At 39.7% G+C, this 24,361-nt stretch overlaps 1 protein-coding gene across 3 annotated transcripts in view; it reads left to right on the top strand.

Moving 5' to 3' along the window:
• MAJIN (membrane anchored junction protein) overlaps window positions 1–24,361 on the top strand; it is a 47,874-nt gene that overhangs the window by 9,185 nt on the left and 14,328 nt on the right. For all 3 annotated transcript variants that reach the window (XM_084850659.1, XM_084850658.1, XM_084850660.1), the window contains exons 2-5: window positions 10,208–10,325; window positions 11,672–11,717; window positions 12,845–12,920; window positions 15,313–15,438. In XM_084850659.1, coding sequence (XP_084706785.1) covers window positions 10,208–10,325; window positions 11,672–11,717; window positions 12,845–12,920; window positions 15,313–15,438 — 366 coding nt within the window. The remainder of the gene's footprint in view (window positions 1–10,207; window positions 10,326–11,671; window positions 11,718–12,844; window positions 12,921–15,312; window positions 15,439–24,361) is intronic.

The raw sequence follows: 24,361 nt of genomic DNA on the forward strand, positions 1-24,361 counted from the left end.
CCTCCACTGTATATTCATAAGGGATATGATTTAGGTCATACCTGAATGGTTTAGTGGTTTTCCCTATGTTCTTCAATTTAAGCTGAAATTTTGCAGCAAGAAGCTCATGATCTGAGCCACAGTTAGCTCCAGGTCTTGTTTTTAGTGACTGTATAGCGCTTCTCCATCTTTGGCTGCAAAGCTTCTTCGGCCTCAGTGGCTGGGGCATAGACTTGGATTACTGTGATGTTGAATGGTTTGCCTTGGATTCGTACTGAGATAATTCTATCATTTTTGAGATTGTACCCCAGTACTGCTTTTCCACCCTTTTGTTGACTATGAGTGCTACTCCATTTCTTCGAAGGGATTCTTGCCCACAGTAGTAGATATAATGGTCACCTGAATTAAATTTGCCCATGCCTGTCCATTTTAGTTCACTGATTCCTAAGATGTCGATGCTCAATCTTGCCATCTCATGTTTGACCACCTCCAGCTTACCTTGATTCATTGACCTTACATTCCAGGTTCCTAAACAATATTGTTCTTTACATCATCGGACTTTCTTTTCACCACCAGACACATCCACAGCTGAGTGTCTTTTCGGCTTTGGCCCAGCCGCTTCACTCTTTCTGGCGCTACTTGGAAATTCCCTCTGCTCTTCCCCAGGAGTATATTGGACACCTTCCGACCTGAGGGGCTCATCTTCCAGCGTCATATCTTTTAGCCTTGTGATACATTCCATGGGGGTTTTCTTGGCAAGAATACTGGAGTGGGTTGCCATTTCCTTCTCCAGTGGACCACATTTTGTCAGAACTCTCCACCATGTCCTGTCCGTCTTGGGTGGCCCTGCACGGCATAGCTTATGGCTTCACTGAGTTACACAAGCCCCTTTGCCACAACAAGGCAGTGATCCATGAAGGGGAGAGAAACTTACTTCTGAGTAAATATGTATAGGACTGTGCTGCATGATAATGAACTAGAGTTCTGAGAGCCCTTGCATCCCCACCAGTGGAAGTCTGTGCTTGCTATTATATAGAGGTTTATGTTCAATATCCAATTTTAATTAATTCAGCTCATGATTGTCTACAGAGTTGTCTGAATTCCCAGATGCCCAATGACAAACAGTTTGCTCAAATAGTTGCTAGAGACGCAGCACCTGAAATGCCCATTTTAACATATGTCCTAGCACAACAGGGCTGCTCCTGAAAGGTGTTACAGTATGTTACATATCATTCCAGGTCCAAGATGCTATATTATCTTTATGTATTTAATACTATTGTATCTATGGCCTGAAAGGGGACACAGCAGCATCTAAGTAAGAAAACAAATGAATTCTCCCCCCCATAACGTACCTTCAGTGGCCTGAAAGATGTCATAGAACCCTTCTTGCAGTTTTATGAGCTGTTGATGCTGGCGTAAAGGGATAGGTGGATCCTTGCACCAGAAATGCAATCTGCCCCCAAGAGCAGCAGGTGTTATGATAGCAATCCGGCACTAAGTGGTGGAAATGTAAGATAACAATCTATGCCATTTCCAAGTAAAAAACAATACTAACAGGCAGACTTGATCCTTGACTGCTAAGTCAATAGTTCCCGGTGCCTGGATGGTACAACTAGCTGCCGCCAAAGAATAAATAGCATAATCTTCCTCTGTGCCCTGATGCTATAGAGGATGGGTATATAGCCATTATTGATTGAATCCATACTTAACTGTATTGTTTCTCACATGAAAAATGGCCAATTATAGGTTGGCAGATGCAGTGTTATACATGGCTGATATTTATAGAAACACTGTATAAAATGGTAATTAAAACTGGCCAGTAAGAGTGTTATAGGCTATATTTCTGATTTTTCTGAATGAAAAAGATGGGAATCTTTAGACCTTTCCACAAGGATCCCTAGTCTTTGACTGTATAGGTACTGCTCATTCCTTTTCAGGGGACAATTAACTCATGAATGTTTTTAAATTATTATTCTCTCTCCCTCCTTTCTTGTTTTGGATTGATTTTCTTTTAGATAACCAAAGGTAATGCAGGTGTATGTATGGGTGGGTTTGCAATTTGATAAAATATGTGAGAGTTGTTTACAACTAGTTTAGAACTATGACCAAAATCATGTATTTTTAAAATAAGCATAGTGACATATTCTTGAATATTAAAAAAAACAAAACATTTATAGTTTAAAGTAGTTTGTGGGTTGGTGCAAATAGAGTGAATAAAGATAAACATAGGAAGATTGTATGGTATTGATAATCTGAATAAAACAAGTTCAAGAATTCAAGAATTCAAATGGTTATAGAACAAACTTTCTTATAGAGACCTCCCAGGCTCCTTACTTACTGTACTTTTATAAGATATGGCTTTTAAAGGATAATGTTCCCGCTTTGTATATATTCTTGGATAATAGAAAGCCCACAGCTGAGTGGTAGAGCTACATGCTTTGGATACAGAAGGTTCCAGTTTCAATTCTGGCATCTGGTCCAGATCAAGGATCTTGGGGGCAAAGTAGCTATTACTTTAAAGACATAGCAAGCAGCTATATCTTTTGTTTTTTATTCTAGTGTAAATGCAAGGGGATGACCTGGGAGGAGGGGGAGAAATGAGGACATTATCTCTCATGCTTGCAATTTATAGTGGAAAATAGTGACCTAGTTGCAGGGGCCCTGATCCACGTCAGGACTGCAGCGGGGGGGAAGGGTTAAACCCTCCCTACCCACCATGCTATGGTCCTGGTCCAAATCAGGGCTTCTGCACTTATGCTGTTGTAAAACAAAAACGAAAACCATAGCTGCTTCTTATGTCTTTAAAGACTGGGTTCGCATGTCACAATAAGCCATGATGGTTTATTTTTCTGAATAAGCCATGATGGTTTATCATGTCATCTGTGAGTGGTTTTCCCGAACCATGGTGGCTTGTTTAGCCAAAATAAGGCACCCTGATAAGCCATGGCCTGCAGTGAGGTTTATTTAAACCATTGTGGCTTATCGTGTCATCTGGCACTCTACAGTGGCTTAAAGAGTGGTTTAAAGATCGCCTACAGAGTTTCTTCACAAGAGTGGTCAAAACCCCTGCCACCACTCTGCTCCAGCCAGCAGATCTCTATTTCTGAGATCTGTCTAGCAACAGATTGCGCTCTCTGCGCTCACCCCTCTACATCAAGTTCTGCAGATGGCCATGCTACAGACCTCTGCGATGGGGCAAGGAGAGGCGAGGATGCAGGTGGGCAGGGCAGAAGGGAAGAACATGGACATCCAGCTAGGGACTGAGATGGTGGGGAGCGATGCAGCGCAGCTTGGGTGTGGTGATAGTGGTGGCGGTGCTGGGAAGCAGGTAAGGATCAATGAGGGGTGAGATCAGTGGTGACAAGGCAGAGACAGAAGAAGATGCCCCTTAGCACACAGTCAGCCAGAGAGAGGACTGTGATGTAACTGCAGCGTGAGGGTCTGCGGGGAATGGTTTCAAATGCAAAGGAACCTGAGATATCCTCCCGTCTGAGCGGGAGGGCTGTAGAGGAAGGAGGGAGAAGGGTGGGAAAAGAAGCTACACAAGTAGCTTATTTGTCCGATTGTGTGGAGGATAACAGTAACCTATTTTCAAAGCTATAATTTCTGCCTTGGCCCTCAGGTAGCAGGGCTGAAAAATATTTCTGCTTGAGGCTTTTAGAGAGCCACTACCAGACAAAGCAGACAGTACTGTTCTATTATGATATTTATTTGTAAGATGTTTTGTTAGCATCCCCTAGGCTATAAACTGGGTTATAAATGGGGACGGACTGCAGCTTACTAGTAGAGCACATGATTTGCATCCAGAAGGTCCTAGGTTCAACCCCTGACATCTCTAGGTAAGGCTGGAAGAATACTCCTGCCCAAAACCTTGGCGAGCTAGTGCCAGTCAGTGTAGACAAAGGATGGGCAATGTGGCATCAGGACTCCTTTTGCCCCCACTTAACTTAAAACTCCGAAAACATACACAGACAAGAGGCTTCAGTATACAGCTTTTAATCCATTACCTCACAGGGTCATACAGATGCAAATTCTCAGTGACTCTCAGTCTACAAGGAAATGCCTTCAGGGGGTTCAAAAGGTAGTTACAAAAGTAGCCCGCCGTTTGAAGAGGAAGGCGGGCTCACTAGCCTAACTTAAGGAGGGGAGGAACCTCTGTCTCGTGAGGCCTTTGGGCGCAGCTTCTCTTGCAAAGCCAATCAGGTGGACCGTCTAAGTTCTGCCCCTGCCTTCTCCCTCTTTGCTCTGCATCTGCGTCTGGTGTCTATTCGATCAGATTCTCCAAACCCCGCCTCCTTCTGTTCGCTGTCTCTCACAGGGGTGTGTGAAGAGAAACCCTCCTCCTCAGCCAGCTGGGCATTTGTATCCTGAGAAGCCAGGCTAGTCATGTCTGGACTAGCCTGGGAAAACACCTCCCCTGTGTCTGGTGGTTCTTCTTGAGAATGTGGATGCTATCCCACTCCCTGCACTCAGAAACAACCCTGACATGTGGTGCCCTCCAGATGTTTTTAACTACAAGTAGGCATGGTGGAGAATTCCGCCACAGATCTCGGTGAGGCCGAATGCCACTGCATTCGCCTCCCGAAATCTGTGGCGGAACGAAGCCCCCCCGCCCCGCGAAATGGGCCCGGAACGGAGCACCTACCTGCTGCCGTCTGTGCTGCATAGCGAATGGCGTCCAGGGCCGCCATTCGCTTCGTCCATATAGCCGTGATAGGCTACATAAATACTTACGTAGCCTATCACGGCTAACGCAGGGACTCCATTTGCGTCCCTGCGGAAGCCGTGATAGGCTACATAAGTAATTACGTAGCCTATCACGGCAAAACTAAGAGAACGCAAATGGCGGCAGCTATGGCAGCCGCCATTTGCGTTCCCTTTTTTCCCGCCGTGATAGGCTACGGAAATATTTACGTAGCCTATCACGGCAAAACAGAGGAGCGCAAATGGTGTAGTGGCCGCCATTTGCGCCCCTCTGTTTTGCCATGAGAGGCTATGTAAATATTTATGTAGCCTATCACAGTGGGGAAAAAAGGGAACGCAAATGGCGGCCGCCGTAGCCCCCGCCATTTGCGTTCGCTGTTTTTTGTGGGGTTTTTTTGTGATAGGCTACGTAAATATTTACGTAGCCTATCACGGGCCGGCGTAGGGACGCAAATGGCGTCCCCTACACAGGACACCATTTGCGTCCGCACCAGCCCGGCAGCGGCTGGAGACCCCGCTGCGGGTTGGCCTAGCCGGCGGCTCTGCGGCCTGGCCGCGGAGCGGAGCCAGCCTGGCAGGATTCCGGGGGGAGGAACAGATCACCTCCCCCCACCTGCGGAACCCGGCACAGCCAGGTAAGCGGGGTTTCGTACACCCCTAACTACAACTCCCATAACTGTAGTCAAAAATATTTGGAGGGGTCCATACTGCCTACCCCTGACTAACTAATGATCTGACTCTGTATAAGGCAGTTTCCTGTTTTCTGAAAGAAATATACAAATCTGGCCACAGCATGGCATTAGGACAGGGACATTAAAATTTAGAAATGTTTTCCAGTTGTTTATTGGAGAGCTTCAGAGAGCTTTAGCTATTGGGCAATATAGAAATGAAATAAATTAAATAAAAATGAATAAATATTTGAAATTATTCTCAGAAATTTTAGTGGACTGCCTCATATTTTATTTTATGTCTGGGCTTGGCTCCATTAGATCTCTCTCTCTCTCTGTTTTACTGCCCTGTTTGGAAGAAAAGAGATAGAACAAATGCTCCGCTTTCCAGAAGAGGGCGGTCTCATCCTGCAGTGGCTGCATCTCCTGCCACGCAGTGTGGCAGCTTGCTTTTTGTCCATTGGGCTACTGCCTCAGAAGGCATTATAGCTACAGGAGGATGCTCAAGCGGCTGTAATACATACAAGAGTTTGCAATACAGTTAAGGCCTTTCCATAGATGTTCTGGGTAGCTGATGTTAGGATTAAAGAATTTGTGGTGGAGGCAGGAATTAAAAACTCTATTTTTAAAGCCATGTAGAATGAGGAGTAACATCTGTCTCTGAGGCATAGTGGCTCAGAGGGCTTTAGCAGAAATATCGCAGGCTGGGACTGGTGCAATGTAGCAATAAAAATATTAACTACTACATCTGAAGATTTTCTAAGAGCATTATATCAGCAACACTTAATCCTTTAAAAAACTTTGTTTTTAATTAATTTTAAGAAATTTTGAACAGAAGTTCAATCAATAAAATTAAGGCTTGAGTTTAAAATGCACACGCATGTGTGTATGAAAGAAAGAGAATTGCATTAAGAGGATCAGGTAGGATTAATGTGGCATATACAAAAAGAAGCAACATTTAGACTATTGGTATAACAGAATAACAGGGGTGGCAGCATTCGGGCACAGTCTGCCTGGAAGCCATGAAAAGATTCCAAGTGGCAAAAAAAGTCTGGTTTTGTCATATTCTTCGAAATGTTAATCCTGTGGGTCAATTTATCAATGATAAGATGGTCTCATATTCATTTGTACCAGCATGCTACTTTAGGGAGTTGTTTGACAAGTTCTGTTCTGGCAGCTCACAAGATGAGAAATGAGTTGTATGTGTACTTTTGTTCTTCTGAAAACTATAACTCTCCTTTTATTTCCATTCAGAAACTTGCCGTATGTTTTAAAATAGGGAATTGAGGATGATCAGTTAAAGACAGAAGTGGTGACATGGGGGATGCCAGGTTTTAGTCCACTTTAGCGCATAGGTACCTTGTATATAGTGTAATAATATTACCGATCTGGCGTAGATGTCTAAGGATGGCAGTAGAAACGGAATTACATTGGTTGAGAGATCAGCGCTTCCTGAATTTTCCACTGAGATTTGGGAATCTTGACCAAGTTAATCAACTGATGGGGTTGGTATGCTTACAATATAACTTAAGTTTCAGAACTCCAAACCACCCCTCCCTTTTCTCCCCTTCCTGCTTTGTTGTGCTGGGGGTGGGGGTGAGGGTTCTTATAGCCAAAAGGAGAGAGAGAGAGAGAGAGAGAGAGAGAGAGAGATGATATTATTATCTTATGTGTTATCATACCACTATGTTATTATTGTTGTTATTAATATTTTTGAAGCAATTCATCCGAAATGATTATGGATAGGTTCTGAAATAAATAGTTAAATTTGAGGAGAGCCATTTTTGCAGCAGCTATTTTGACAAACCATGAGAGATCATATGATTTCTGTTACTGAATGTCTTCTCTTACATCTGTGATGAGTGGTATATTGCTCACTTAATCCAGGAAAAGTTAATGGAGTTATTTATATGTTCTCATGCTTATGAGTGTAGATGTAAACCCAACCATTTGGGTTTTCCATAACTGACTCAGAATCTCAAGATCCTCCCATAAATTTCCAGATCTACCTGGATTTCATTCAGGACTTCCTTGGGATTCATTGTAAATGATGGTACATTTTCAGTTAAGAGCTTAACTTTGTTTCCTGTCACTAATTGTAACACAATTTATTAATTCAAACATACAGTATTATTCTTTATCCCATTTCTGTTCTGACCTTTGTTAGGGTAGCATACATGGGATTATCATTATTTCCTCATCATTATACGATTATTGTTAATACAGCACCATCAGTGTATATGCCACTTTAAACACTTTCTTAAGCAAAAATGGACTGGACCCTGTCCTCAAGGAGTTCACAGTGGGGAAGGCAACAAAAGATGAGGAGGGAGAAACAAGACTAAGAAAGGATGAATGTGAACAAGGGCATTTGTTGTTGTTATTGTTGTTGTTCAGTTGTTAAGTTGTGTCTGATTCTTCGTGACCCCATGGACCATAGCACGCCAGGCCTTCCTGTCCTCCGCTCTCTCCCGGAGTGTGCTCAAGTTCATATTCATTGCATCGGTGATGCTATCTAGCCATCTCATCCTCTGCCATCCCCTTCTCCTTTTGCCTTCAATCTTTCCCAGCATCAGGGTCTTTTCCAGGGAGTTTTCTATTGCATTAGGTGGCTAAAATATTGGAGCTTCAGCTTCAGTATCTGTCCTTCCAATAAGCACTCAGGGTTGATTTCCTTTAGGATTGACTGATTTGACCTCCTTGCAGTTCAAGGGACTCGTAAGAGTCTTCTCCAGCACCACAGTTCGAAGGCATCAATTCTTCGGCGCTCAGCCTTCCTTATAGTCCAGCTCTCACAGCCATACGTTGCTACTGGGAAAACCATAGCTTTGATTAGACGAATCTTTGTCGGCAAGGTGATGTCTCTGCTTCTTACTATGCTGTCTAGGTGTGCCATAGCTTTCCTCCCAAGGAGCAAGCGTCTTTTAATTTCATGGCTACAGTCACTGTCTGCGGTGATCTTGGAGCCCAAGAAAATAAAATCTGTCACTGCTTCCATTTCTTCCCCTTCTATACACCAGGAAGTGATGGGGTCAGATGCCATGATCTTCATTTTTTTAATGTTGAGTTTCAAACCAGCTTTTGCACTCTCCACTTTCACCCTCAACAAGAGGCTCTTTAGATCCTCTTCGCTTTCTGCCATTAGGGTGGTATCGTCTGCGTATCTGAGGTTGTTGATAAGTCTCCGGGCAGTCTTAATTCCGAGCTGTGATTCCTCCAACCCGGCGTTTCTCACGATGTACTCTGCATATAAGTTAAATAAGCAGGGTGACAATATACAGCCTTGTCGTACTCCTTTCCCAATTTTTAACCAGTCGGTTGTTCCATGTCTGGTTCTTACTGTTGCTTCTTGACCCTGGTACAGGTTTCTCAGGAGACAGGTAAGGTGGTCTGGTACTCCCACCTCTTTAAGAATTTGCCAGAGTTTGTTGTGATCCACAACAAATTTAGCGTAGTCAATGAAGCAGAAATAGACGTTTTTCTGGCATTCTCTTGCTTTCTCCATGATCCAGCGAACATTGGCGATTTGATCTGTAGTTCCTCTGCCTCTTCGAAACCCAGCTTGTACTTCTGGTAATTCACGGTTCACATACTGCTGAAGCCTAGCTTGTAGGATTTTGAGCATAACCTTGCTGGCATGTGAAATGAGTGCAATTGTGCAGTAGTTTGAACACTCTTTGGCATTGCCCTTCTTTGGAATTGGAATGTAAACTGTTACAATACACATACTTAGGCTTCATTTCTATTGGGCATTGAAATGACTGGGTTAAGTCAAACGTACCTAATAAAGGTACAACCCATTTGTGGAAGCTGGAATCTTGGTTTGTACCAGTGTACCTGTTAATATGCTCATTTATGTGCTTGTGCTAGCCTGGTGCTGTAATTTGCGAAAGTGCTCTGTTTTTGTAGTTACACTGCTCTGAAAGGTAACTGTGTGTAAACTAGCCATTGCATTAGTGTACGTTAGCATTGTGCTCCACAGATCTGTTTTTTCTCTTCTTGTTGGCTATAATATCAAATGTTGGAGCCGGTGATGATGTAAAATAGCAAGCTTAGATGAGGTTCCTAGTAAATTGAAAGTTAACTGGTATTCTGTAGTAGTATGGCTTACACATGGATCACAACATGACTTCAATAAATAGTGCTTATCTCCATAACCAGGCCATTACTTTAGTATCTTTTAAGAACATAACAGTCATCTGTAATGATCTTGGAGGCAGCAAGGGTCAGGGAATATAGATCAACTTCATTTCCCATTCATATTAATTTACCACTCTGTTGCAAAAAAGAAGAGCTAGAAAGAAAGAAAGAAAAATCTAACTTCCTGATGGAAAAATAGAAAAGCAGAAATGGTTCTTATGAGCTACACATTGAGGCATGGTTCAAACACTAATAAGAAAACATGTTGGGTTTCTAAATGCACCTGATGACAAATATGCAGGGCGCGAGCATGGCTCCTTTGCACTGATTGGATTCCAGATAATACTGAAGCTGTTCGAGCACACATGGAAAACCCATATAAATACTCTACCACCTCCATGAAATACTCTACCACCTCCATGCAGCAGTGTGGAATTAGAAACTTTGCTGTAAAATATTTTGCCTTATTTAGAGTGGTATTAACTTTTTTTTCTCAGCTTTGTAAGGCAGACTAATGAATAAACGCATGTTAATAATTTAAGAAAACCTAATATTTTAATATATTTGCTGAATCCATAAAACAGCAACTTATGGACAACTGTTCCAGAGAAGTTTCTAAACCAAATCAGTCGCCCTGTGATGGAATTGAAGTGGATAAGATTTGTTTTAGCGTCACATTTTATCTTAACTGGATTTTATTTTTGTTTTGTAAATAGGTTGGATTTCTGAACACACATCTTTAAAACCTTTTACATATCCAGTGCCTGAGACAAGATTCCTTCATGCAGGAGTGAATGTGTATAAATTTAAGATCAAATATGGCAATGCTACTAGGTACGTGCAACAATTTTATTCATCTGTAAGTTTTCATCCTTAACACAACACAGGCATTGGTGCAGCTAGGGCTGGATTTTGGAGCCAAACTCCAGGGCCCTGAAGCCCAGTGGGTCCTAAATGACCACCTGAAGAGCGGCAGATGATGGAGCAGTGGCAAACAGGCCTGGTGTCAGTACCTGGGCCAGGATGGGCATGCCAGGACTGAACCCCCTTGCCATAGTACCCTTCCTTTCTTCTTATTTAAAAAAATATATATAGTCAGGGAATGGCTGCCCAGACATGTACATGATTACAGATGCTCATTTTATTATTTTCACTTGTACTACCCCTTTCTACAACAAAAGGTGCTTATTCTCAAGTAACTGTGCTTAGCACCAGGGAAGCAGAAGAAGCAAAGTGCATTTTATTCCACTAGTCATGATGGTGCCATGATTTAATTAAGTGAGTTTAAAATGTAAAACTGCACATGCTCAGAGTATTTCTTTCTTAGCAGGGTTGGAAAACTCTATTGCTTGTTGTTTTGCCAAACATATTAGGAATGTAGAAGCAGATGTAAAGCATGGAATGGGAAGAGGAGGAGAGAAAATAAATATTAATTGTGTGTTTCACAACTGAAGTAATATACATAGCCATTTAAAGAGGGACCTGTAAGACCATTAAGTCATTGGTTCCACTGTATCGAGACACCTGTTCAGAATAGGAATCAGAAATAGATTCAGAACCTGAAAAGAACTTTGGTAGAGTGCTGTCAAAACCAGAAACTATTTGAAGATTACAAATATTTAAGAGTACAAACCTAGAGCTGGCATAGCATATGGTTTAAGAGAATGACCTGTGGAGCTGGAAATCCCTGGTTCAAATTTTGTCTCTGAACTCACTTAGATAATCTATCCTCTCAGTCTCATCTCTCCACCTGCAGTATGAATATAATATTGGCCTGCCTTACAAAGTTGTTGTAAGCTTTACTGAGATAATTTATGTGAAGCTAGAATAAATGGTGGTGGTGGTTGTTAATAGAGAGATAATATTTTAATTTAGAATGTTAATGATGTTTTTTCCTGGCATGTTTCAACAAGCCATTGTTTAAACTAACCAGACTTTTCCCCCAGCTCAGCAGGTTGGACCTAACGGGAAAGTCTGATTACTTTAAAACAGGAAGAAAAAGCTTCTGATCTCTTCCTTGAGAGGAAAGGGGAAGGGGGAGCTGTGGTGTAGTGTTACTTTGAAAAAAGGGCCAGTGTGATAAGAGGAGATAGATCTTTGGTCTGAACTAATTACAATGCTTTTAAATATCCATTTCCTCTTGATTTCTGCAGTTAAATTCTATTATGTTTGTTTTACAGCATTAATATTGACCTTCATGAAAGTGTTGTCAGTGAAGAACTGCAGGTATGATATGAAACAGATTTACTTATTCAGAAATCATAATGTGACAAAGGTGGAATTTAGACTTAGTCCTCTTTGTATTGGGAAAACAATAGAGTGCATGTAAGGTTCTAGTTTCATTCAAATAGCTATGTACCTCATAGGGAATGTTTGTTTTGGGAGCTGTTTTCTGGGAGGAGTAACTGCAAACAAAATGTGATTCTGTGTTGTATAGGAGCTGGTGCAGTATTTCTTTATGTGGTCACCAGTGATGACCTTTCTGTTCTCATGGTATGCCAGTCATTTTATTTCTTTTTTAATAATTATTTTTATTAGGTTTTCAAATAATAACAATTAACAACAAACAAATAATCTTAGGCCTTTGATTACATTAGTGTGTCATCATCATGAGAAGGGATTTAACATTGCCATAAAAATTACAAGATGACAGGCAGGGAAATGTACATATTTCAGGTGTTCCAGTCTTTCAAGATCTCATTAATTGCTGTTCATTCCATCAAATCTCTCTACAAGGAGCCATGGATGCTTAGGAGTTTGATCTCTTCAAAGTTCCTTATTGAATAGTTTATGGAATTAAGCTGTCTACTCGTTAAATGATCCTCTTGTTGTGGTTGCTTTTCTGCCCTAACTCTTTTTGTGAGGTTTCCCTTTAGGGCAATAGCCCAGATCCTGTCTAATTGGCATATGGGTCTCTGGAGTGCTGAATAAGGACTCATGAGACCCCCAAATAACCTCTGTCTGGAAGGGTCTGTGCCAATCCTGCTGCAGTATGCCAATCCTACAATAATTTCTCTTAATTATTGTCTCGTCTTTATTGAACAACATACAGTAGGCTTAATTTGTTAAAAGATGTTACTTGTGGAGTTCAGAGATGAACCTGGCGTGTCAAAGTTTATTTGTTTACCCTTTTGTGAGCCTTAGCAGCTATTTCTCAGTATTACTTGAGTGAAGGAAGATGTAAGAAGATTTACTGTGAAGGGTGAGTATTGTGAGATTTAGAAATTAACTTGATAAAACTTGAGAACAGCCTTACAGCAGGACCTTAGACTAGGCTAGCCCATTATATTCTGTTTAATGTCAGAAATTTGCAAGCACTAATAACATCTCAAAGCTTCCTTTAAATCTTCCAGGATGCTGTTCGGATAATACTTGGAAACCTTAATAATTTATGCCCATTTACTACTGAACACTTGATCATATTTCCATGTATCCTTTTATCGGTGTAGATTGAAGCTAATCTGAAAAAAAAATATTTACAACCCATTTGACATATAGATCACATATGTTTCTCTTTTCCCTACATCACAGTGGGAAGCAGTTTTTGGTGGTAAGCTGTGATGGAATGCACATGCAGTGAAATAGACACAAATGTTCTCATCACACATGAAGAGGTATGCACTAGGTACACACAGGGATGCAAGCAATATAAATGTTCACTTAGATGAGGAACAAAGACAAGCACCTGGGAAGCCAGGGTATCATAGCATGGGAAGCCTAGCACATTTCTGCTAGGACGTGAACTAACATGTGCACTAATAAGCCTGTAAGCAATTAGATGGGGAAGAAGGATAAACAGTAACATTTACAAGCCAGGAAGCTTGTACTAAGATGTGAAGGATCAGCACTAGCAAGATGTTACAGGGGCACTTAGATGGAAGGAAAAGCTAAGAAACAGCAAGTTGGTGAGAATTTAGATGGGGGGAAAGTTCTATATTTAGATGAATAAGTATAAACACTATTGACTCCAAGCCGAGCATTACTTTTAACAGTTAACAAGGCACATTTATGGTAGGGTGTGAATTAATCTGTGCCCATTTGGAAAATCCTGCTGAATACAAACATTATATAACTACTTTTGTGGAGAAATCTCCCAAACATACAATGTCATTTTTGGTGAGGTCAAAATACATGTGGAAATAATAGAGAAGGTTTTGTACATTCCTAGAACATGTTTGCTTGCTAAAGTAGAAGTGAGGTCTAGGTGGTAAATTTGTGTTTGAGAATCTGTCTTCACCCTGCCATCACTCAGTTGCCACAAAAATACATACTCTCATTCTTCTCTCCCTCAAAACATTCCTTCTATTTTCTCCTTTGCCTGAGCATTGCTTCTATGTTCAGAATCCCCTTCCTACCTTCTTCTGCTTTGTTTTTTTACCATCCATAATGATTGACTATTTATGGCCCCTGAATCAAGGGCAGCAATGGGACGTGTTGACATGGCCCATTGAGAGGATGAAAGTTTTGGGCCTTAGTACATCAGCTCCTTCTCAGAAAAGGTAGCTGCTCACCAGAGCATTAGATTATGGATGTTTTAGCTTGAACTTTTGAGGTGTCCTGGAAATGTTTTACACAGAAAGGTGGGGTATGAATTAGGGATGTCAGAGAATTTCTCCATGAATCTCCGGGAGGCCAAATGCCAACGCATTCGGCCCCCTGAAATTGGTGGAGAAATGGTCCGCCACCCCCTCGGGATGGGACTTACCTTGAGCGAATGTCCCTGGCGGTGGCGGCTCCCGGCGGCTTCAGGCGGTTTCTGGCGGTGGCTGGTCTTCCGACCAGCTGCTGCCGCCGCCATTTCCAAGTAAATCAACAACAATAAAGATTTACGTAGCCTATCACGGCTAGATTTTCAAAAAACATCGTGATAGGCTACGTAAATGTTTACGTAGCCTATCACAGCTGACTTTGGAAAAAAAAAAGTGCGTACGCAAATGGCGGCGCCAATGGATGCCGCCATTTGCGTTCCTTATTTTGGCACGGGTAGTCTACGTAAATATTTACGTAGACTATGGCGAAAATAAGGGCAACACAAATAGCGTTGCCCTTATTTTCGCCGTAGTCTACGTAAATGTTTACATAGACTACCCGTGCCAAAATAAGGAACGCAAATGGCGGTGCCCATTGGCGCCGCCATTTGCGTACGCGCTTTTTTTTTTCTTCAAAGTCAGCCGTGATAGGCTACGTAAACATTTATGTAGCCTATCACGGCTGACTGCAGGCCAGGGACGCAAACAGCGGCGGCTAGGGCCACCGCCTTTTGCGTCCCGGCAGGAGAAGAAGTTTCGCGGCAGGAGAGACGGGGCGCTTCCCCCCGGCCAGAATTTCGGCGGGGAGGGACGGGGCGCCTCCCCCGCGCCCAGAATTTCGGTGGGAGGGACGGAGCGCCTCCCCCCCACCGCGAAGCAAACTTCGGGATCAGGTAAGTGATTTTTGTCCATCCCTAGTATGAATTCATAAAATAAATTAAAAAAATGGAAAGACATGTGTCTTTTAAAAGCCTTTTTTGAGGGATCTTTTTATCCTTCTTCTTATCCATATGTTGAAAATATTTAGTCTTCTTGTTGTATTGCTGAATATACAACTTTATGTGCATAGAGCTATTCATAAACAGCTCCTTGATGTGTCCAATTCTGCACTCTCATGGGTGCTCTATATTTTCCCCTGCTGTGTGAATATTAGTGACAGCCAGTGCCACTGTATTCCTATCTACCCTGCAGCCAAACTGAATATAGTATACCAGGAATAGCATATAGTTTTCACATCCTTCTTTTCATTCCTATGTGCTGCTGAATTGTTAAGCTTTAACTGCACTACTCAGATTTAAACAAATGGGAAAGAGTGTCAGACTTGAGATTCATGCATGGTGATGCATTTCTTATCCCCTATCCTTATGTTTGCACAATCTATGTAGAATTAAATTCATGGAACCAAAATGCATTTTGGGGTAAGTTCACAAATTCAAAAAGGATGATTGAAATGTAAAAATATGTAGCTGGATATAATTGCCACATGGAATGCAAACAGTTGGCTCTAGGATATTCCTATGTTTTGTACTTTTCCAAAGTACACAAGCAGGGACGCTCCCTTCCTGATGTTGTGCTTTACAGAGCCATAGAAACTCTGAGTTTATCTCTCTGTAGATCTGTAAAGATAATGTTATTTGGGTCATATACCTTATTACCTTCTCCACATTTTTAAACATTTTATTAAAATTAAACATCTTACAGTAGTAACAAAACATCACAAAAACAACAGTATAATTTGTTCAGCCAGATGTTGAGAACTGGTATATCAGTATTGTATTTGATATTTTAAAAGGGATTTATCTAGAACTTCTTTAGATGGTTTGGAGAGTCTGTTTTGTTTGCAAAGGGAATAAAGTTGTGCCAAATAGTTTCGAAGGTGTCAGTCTCATTTATTCCTCTTGTTGCTCTACATCTACATGTTAACTTATCTGCTAGTGCAATCTTCCATATTCTGTTGATCCAACCACTTATAGTTAGGATTTCCAAGTATTTCCATTTTGTGGCTATTTCCAACTTTGCAGCAACAAGTAAGATGCTAATTAACTCTTTATGCAGCAGGGATAGCATTATCCTTTTGAAAAACATGTAATAATAGCAATTCACCACATAGAATAATCTTTTGATTAGTTATTTCATCTATCAAATCTACTACATCTCTCCAAAAATGATTTACCTTGGGGCAATTTAACCATAAGTGCAATAGAGTACCTATTTCTCCGCATTTTCTCCAGCAAAGTGGAGATATTTTTGTATTGATCTTGTTAAATCTGACAGGATACCAGTGCCACCTATGGATAATTTTTAGTATATTTTCTTTTTTTTGTGCTGAGATAATTTTATATGGGGGAGAGGACCCTATCTTGTTCCAGTTATTTTCAGATATTACAATATCTAGGTAATCTTCCCATATTAATTTGACACTAATTTGTTTATTAAACTGTGCTTCTATAATCCATTTACTGTATATAGTTTGAATACTTGCTTTTTTGTTTCATTTGTCTTTGCTACACCTAAACCTTCAAATAGTGTTAATGTGCTAGGAGGACCTTCTTTTAGTATCATGTTAGCAAATGAAATAATTTAAATTCATGGTACCAATTATGTTTAAGACCATGCAATTTTTCTCTTAAATGAACTATGCTGATAGGCTTTCCATTTGTAAACAAGTTGATTGTTCTTAGTATTTGCTTATTTTCCCAACCTTCACACTGTTTGATTTTTTCCATAAAATAAAATTTTGAGTGGTATAAGATTGGCCTAATTGGTGATGAATGAGGGATAAATTCTTTATTCCAATATTTCCAAGCTTTCAGAGTGTTTGCAAGAAAGGGTTTTTGTTTTTTGTTTTTTTAAATTGGAACTCTTTTGTACTTCTTGCTTTAGAAATTATATTGTTCCAAAGGTATGGAGTTTCGTGTAGTTCCATGCTTACCCTTGGTAGATGTGTGTCTCCTCTAATGATCTGTACCAACTGCTTGATTTGAAAATCCTCAAAATATGATTTTAAATGTGTTATTGCTAAGTCACCTCTGTATATAGTCATTTGGGCGAATCTTGATTTTTTTTCCTCCTTCATATGAAACGTTCTATCATTTTTTGCCAAATTGATAATTTAGATACACTGGGCATAATTGGTATAGTTTGAAACAGGAACAGAAACTTCAGTAATATAGTCATTTTTACTGATGCTATTCTTCCTAATACTAATATTGAAGATTTGAGTTTTTCCAAACTTTAAATTTGTTTCTTATCCAATTCATTATATGTTTGTTGTTTCTATATATTCCTTGATTTGGATTTGGGGATATTGTAACTCCCAGATATTTAGTTCCAGGAAGTTGTAGAGACAGACCAGATATCTTTTGAAGTTCAAATTGTTGTTTGATAGGTATATTAAATCATAATAGTTTTGATTTCATATAATTTATTTTAAAACCAGTAAATATTAAATAAATTTAATATTTATTGTATCTTAGGAAGTTCATATTTAGGATTTGCTTAAAAAAATCAAAAGGTCATCCGCATATAAATTAATCAGATTTTTTTACCTGAAATTTAAAACCCTTGAAAGTCTTGCTGTGCTCTAATGTAATTTGCCAAAGGTTCTATAGCCTGAGCAAACAGTAAAGGAGATAATGGACATCCTTGACGTGTTCCTTTTTCTAGCCGAAATTTGGGTGACTCAGTTTTGTTTATATAAGCAGTTGCTGAAGATTTTTTGATATATTCTAGTTATTGTCTTAATAAATTTCTCACCAAATCCTTGTGCTTTTAATAATTAAAAAAGGCAATTCCAATTTATTTTGTCAAAAGCTTTCATAGCATCAAGCGACAGCAGTGCCATTTCTTCTTTTGTTTTGTGAGCCATGTGGATTATATTTAGTATTCTTCTAACTGAATTAGCTAATAACCTGTTAGGCATAAAGCCCATTTGGTCTTCAGAGGTGTATTGTGTAATGAATTATTTAATCTCTTTGCTGAGGATAGAATTTTTATTGATTTAACAGGGTAATTGGTCTATGGTCATGTATAAGGGATCCCCCCTGGTTTTTGAATGGTATAATTCCAGCTATATCCCAACTATTAGGTATGCCTCCACACTTCATAATGCCATTAAGTAGTGTGGTTAGTTTTGGTGTTAGGATTTTGTGATTTTTTTATAGAATTCAGCAGTAAAGCCATCATTGCCAGGGGACTTTCCAATTTTCATATTTTTAACTATATTATTGACTTCTTCCTCTGTTCTTTCTCTATTCACTACATTTTTATGGTCCTCACTTATTTCTGATACTTTTAAAGAGGCAATGGAGTTTTTAAGTTTATCATTATCCTCTTCTTTTTTATAAAGTGTTTTATAAAATTCTTCAAATACATTACTTATTTATGGGGCAGTAAACATGATAGAACCTGATTTATTCTTAATAGCCCCAATTGTATTTCTGTTTGATTTCTTTTTAAGTTGTCTTGCTAACAGTCATGAGCATTTATTACCAAATTCATAAAATCTACTGTCTGTGTATGCCATAGCTCGATAGCTGAATTAATTTTGTCAGTTTCTAGTACTTGTAGTTCATTTCTCTTTCTGGTCAATTTCCTTAATGCTTCCTTGTTTCCACTTCTTTTATGTTCATATGCCAGAATTTCAATTTGTTCTAATAGCAATTTCCTTTTTTCTTCTCAATTTGTTTTCCTTTTTACATTTTATTTTATTTTATTTTCCAGGCAAAAGTTTTTACAAATATTACAAGTATTGAATCATACAAAGGATTAGCAAATGATAAATCATTCATATTCCATTTTTATAAATAAAAAATTAGCTACTTGTCAGATATAAAGTGCAGTCTATATAGCCTCATAATACCCCTAATAAAGAATGGGGATTGACATTTTCTTCCACTTTATTAGACCAATACGTAATAAAAAAGGTCCATTTTTCAACGAAAGAATCAGATTAAGTCAAGATTTTTAAGATATGGACTTATATCTTGGCAAAGAGACTGAACAAGGTTATACATAAGTATATTAATGATGCTCAAATGGGTTTCATCAAAAATAGGAAACTCTCATTAAACATTAGGAAATTAATAAATATAATACACTTAATTTAGAATTCTAATCACCCATTTGGTCTTGTTTACTTAGATGCCCAGAAAGTGTTCGACTGCTTAGAGTGGGACTTTCTGTATGCAGTGCTAGGAAAAATAGGTTTGGGAGGCTTATTCACCACATGGATAAAGTTAATATATTCCAACCCTAATGTTTTTATTTCAGTAAATGGTGTCTGCTCTGAAATAATATATTTAAAAAGAGAAACAAGGCAGGGGTGCGCCCTATCCCCACTTCTGTTGGCCCTATCTATAGAACCTTTAGCAGAAATGATAAGAACAAATCTAAAGATGAAAGACTTATGGCTGAATCAGAAGGAATTTAAAATCAGTTTATATGCTGATGATATTGTTATATTTTTACAAGATCCAGAAAACTTTTTTTGCTAATCTTTTAAATGCAATTGGAACAATTCAGTAAAGCTTCTGGATATAGACTCAACCTTACAAAATCTGAATGGATGGGATTTAATTTAAGCAATGAGGCAAAGAATAGAATAACAAAACAATTACAAATTCCTTGGAGGGATACCCCCATTAGATACTTAGGTATTTGGGTGATTCAAAATTTAAATCAGCTAACAAAATGTAATCATGAAAGCCTTCTATTTGAAGTAAAAAAGGAATTAAGGTACTGGTCACAAGTACCTTAATGGATGGGAAAATAGCAATTCTTAAAATGATGGTTTTACCAAAAATTCTATTCTTATAAATGTACCGTTAGAAGTCCATCCTAAAATACTGAATGATTGGCAAAAAGTCTTTTCAAATTTTGTTTGGGATACAAAGAAATCCAGAGTTGCCATAACTACTCTAAATAAAGGAATCCATAAAGGCAGCTTAGCCTTTCCCTCAATTAAAAGATTGTATGAAGCTGCCACCTTGGCACACCTGAAATTCTGGTTTAACCTGGACAAATCTATAATTTTAGAACAACATGGTTTATCTACAAACTTAAGAAGCATTCTTTGACATGTAACAAAAGATGATAAAAGGATAATAAAACTGAACCCCTGTACTTTATACATAATGCAATATGTCGAGGAAGCGCAAACAAAAATTAAGCCCAGGACTGTCGCCTCTAACAGCACCATTTTATAATGAGGAAATTAGAGAAAACACATATCTTGGCTATATGACCTTGTGGATACGATATGGATATTTGCAAATCAGTGATTTATGTAGAGATGGTGTTTTCAAATCATATCAGGATATTTGTGCCGAAATGCATTATAACTGTCCACAATTTTTTCAATATCTCCAGCTTAGGAATGTCATACATACTTTAATTATTAAACATGGTCTAATAAGAGAGGTTACAGAGGTTGAAAAATTAATGTTAGAAAATCATCCTAAACATGTTTTAAGTAGTATCTATAAATTGATTATGAATATGGATACCTCTGTTAACACCTATCATGCAAGATGGAACCGAGAGATTGGTTTTGATCTCAGAATTGATATTTGGAAATGGCTGTGGCGAAATGTCACATGTAATTTAACTAGCATCAATCTTAGTTTCTATAAGTTATTATTTAGATGGTACTTAAGCCTAGCACATCTTAATCGCATTTTCAGAACTATAAATAATATTTTCTGGAGATGCAACAGCCAGAATGTGGACCTATTTCATATTTTTTTGGTCATGCTCTAAAATTCAAAAGTTTTGGCAAAAAATAATAAAAGAACTTGATTTGATCATGGGTTATCGATTACCGCAACAGCCACTAGTATTACTGTTTGAATATGTTAAAGGTCTGGTTTAGCTGACGTTATGGAAATGGTTCAATATTTACTATCAGCAGCTCGGTTAACCATATCTTGTAACTGGAAAAAAAGCACAAGCCCCGACCTTGGGTGAATGGCTGATCAAAACATGGGATATAGTGTCTATGGTAACATTACAAATTTGATCAGAGGGAGGGAGGGCAAACAGTCATTTGATTCTTTCTTCTCAATGTTTTTAGAGATTGCCCCTTCTTGTATAAAGAGTCCTCTTAAAACACATTTTAATGTGTCTCAGAGCAGGGCTTCACTTGTATTAGAATTTTTTGTTTTCTTCATTAAAATGTTTAATTGTGGCCTTAAAATTGGCAATACATGTATCATGTGTCAATAGGTTAGAGCTCAGTCTCCATGAGAATGTTCTTTTCTGATTTTCTTTAACAGTCCAAGTCATTGTTTGATATGCACAATCAGAGGAAATTATGGGCCCAATATTTACATTAGAAATTTGATGACATATTTGTTTGAATATAAGAGGATCAATTCTTGAATAGGAGTCAAATCTATGAGAATAAAATGTATAATTTTTTGGATTTCCATTTTTGGTTGTCCTTGCATCACAAAGGTTGAATTTGTCAAGCAGGTGGGTCCTGTCTTTTTTTGGATGTGGTCCTTTGGAAGATCTATTAAGATTTCTGTTTATAATCAGGTTGGTATCCCCCCTAGCACCACTGGCCCCTCAGTGAAGAAGCACAGGTTTTTTTTAGCATTTGTTCTAAAAAAAATCCTTGTTCTTTGTTTGGGGCATAATAAGGGCCAAGTGTTGTTTTCCCCCCGCCTATACAACCCTTAACAAACACAAACCTTCCATTAGGATCTGCACAAGTATCTTCCACATTAAAAGGGCATGTTTTGGAAAAGATTACAGCTACCCCCCTTGCATTAGAAGACCCCCCTGCACAGAACAGGTTACCAAAGGAGGGTCAATGCCTTCTGTATTTTTTTCTTTTGTGCATTTCCTGGAGGAAAAGAACATCAGGAGTTAATGGTTTTATAATATTAACAATTCTGCTCCTTTTAATGTTAGTTCCTAGCCCAGTGACATTTAGAGAATATTTTTTATGCTATCTGCCGTTCACCCTGTTGTACCTTCTTCTGTATTGCCTCTATATAGTACAGGAGTGAGCATGCTCTGGAGATTGAAGGGGTCCTCCAGAGCTCCATAGGGCTGCAACACTGGCCATTTTGGGAACAGGTAGTGCAGTGGTGGCCATTTTGGAAGTGGCAATCTCTTTCCAAATCCGTATCCCCTTCTCTTCTCCTATACTTCTGTTCTGCAAACCCTCTCTGGCTGAGTTTAATCCTTTAACATAACAGTAACACTAACATCCAGTAGTGTAGTGGCAAATTCAGAAGTGCAGGGTCCCTTCATGATAGTCATAGCCACATCCCCTCACAGCCACACCCGCTTCTAAAATTATACAACCTTGTAAGATTATACAATAAAAATGAGCTTTCAGTCACTTCGTTTGGAGTATCTGGTCATCCTAATTCAGAATTATTAAAAGGTCCATTTGAAAAGAAAACACACACACACACACACACACACACACACAAAGTCATGTCCAGCAACTTGCTAGAAAATATTATTTGGTTAATCATAGAATCATAAAATAGTAGGGTTGGAAGGGGCCTATAAGTCTCACCCCCTGCTCAATGTAGGAATCCAAATCAAAGCATTCCTGACAGATGGCTGTCCAGTTTCATCTTGAATGCCTCCAGTGTGGACTAAAAAGGTTAGTCCTTTTTAATTCAAGAGACATTTAGTAGTAGTAGTGATAGTAGTAGTAATATCATAGTATATTTATTATTATTATTATTATTATTATTATTATTATTATGAAGAGCTATTGCGACCAGATGAGATGCAATGCCCCATTAAAATAAATGGAATTTAGTCCTTGGTGACCCACAACTTGTTTAAGGCTGCAATCCTAGACATACTTATTTGGGAGTAAATCCCATTGAACATAGGTACTTCCTTCTGAATAGACAAGTAGGATTGCCCTACAAGGCTACAAGCATAACTACACTCACTAGGGGAGTAAACTAAAGTCTGAATCAGCCTGCCATCAGTAGCCATGGATGTAGACAAAACACACTCGAGTGGTGGGTTAGGAACAGACATTTACTGGAGCTATAACAAACTTAAGTCTCAAGATAAACTGGCTGAGGTCAGCATCACTTGCAGGAGGAAGAAGGAAGAAGATAGGATAGTAGAGGGAGGAGACAAGGAAAAAGCAGAGTGACTTCTCAGAGATCCCCTTCCACCTTACTCATATTAACCTTTCAAGTTTGGGTTAAGTGACTCATGGCCGTAGTCCCTTCAACATAAACTCTACTGAACACATTGGGACTTACTTCCAAATAAACAAACCCAGGATCCTACTGTCAACCAGAGGGGTTGGATTCAACCTCAGGCCCCCTCCTGTGCCTTGAAGGGCAAACTTGATGTGCAAACAAACAGCAGGTGAAAACTTTTCACTGCATGGTGCTAAAACATGATCTCCTGCTAACGTCTGCACATCAAGCCCACTAGAATCCCTCTCCCACACACAGCAAACCCCATGCATAAGCATGAGCAACAGACAATGGCGACAGTGCTCCCCCGCCCACCTGCTCCTGCTGTGGCCAGCAGCAGCCCTGAACATGTGGCCGATGCTGCAGGACAACAAGGGCAGCACCAGGCACGGAGCAGGGACAGGCAGCAGGGTAGGAAAAGGGTCAGGAAGCTGAGAGGCTGGCTGGGGATGGTCGAGTTGTGAGGCGTGGCGGCTGCTCAGGGGGTGGAAGGCAGAGAAGCTGAGAGCTGCGGAGGAGAATGGGGGGCTCCGAGAGGAGGCTGCAGAGCTCTCTCAGGCTCCCTCTCTCTCCCTCTTTGTCTGGCTGGCTCTGTGTGGTAGGCGAGAGGCAGCTGCCAGTTGCCCACACTCCCTCTGCTTCCTCTTCCTCCCACCATGTCTGCCCAGCAACAGCAGCAGACTGTGACCCAGCTGGGAGCCGGCTCCAATAAAAGTGCAGGAGTGAAGCCCTGGTGCGACCCCAGAGCACTACACCACTGCTAACATCCAATATAAACCAAACGTAACATGACCCAATTGTTGGGGAAAGAGCTATACGTCCTGCCAGCTCAGAGCCTCTTTTGGCTCTCCAACTGAAGGGGGAAATCTGGGGTGTGGAACTTCTCCATAGAGGTTATGTGCTGTTCCTGCCTTTTCCTGCCTAGTCTGGTACTACTAGTGCTAGGAGTTGCTTATCAAACCCCAAAGTATGGAAATTATTACTTTAAAACATACTTATTTTTGTTTGCTATTAATATGAACAATAAACAGTAAGAAAAGTTTGCAGTTAGAATGTCTGCTGTGTTTTTACTTTCATTTTGATATTTTCCTGCTCATGGAGGTGGCTCACTTTTCAATAACATAGTATTAAGTATTAGAGAGGGAGGGAG

This window comes from Heloderma suspectum, chromosome 4 (genome assembly GCF_057233095.1).
Source record: "Heloderma suspectum isolate Gila_16-S chromosome 4, 16-S_ref, whole genome shotgun sequence".
Classification (NCBI taxonomy): Eukaryota; Metazoa; Chordata; class Lepidosauria; order Squamata; family Helodermatidae; genus Heloderma; species Heloderma suspectum.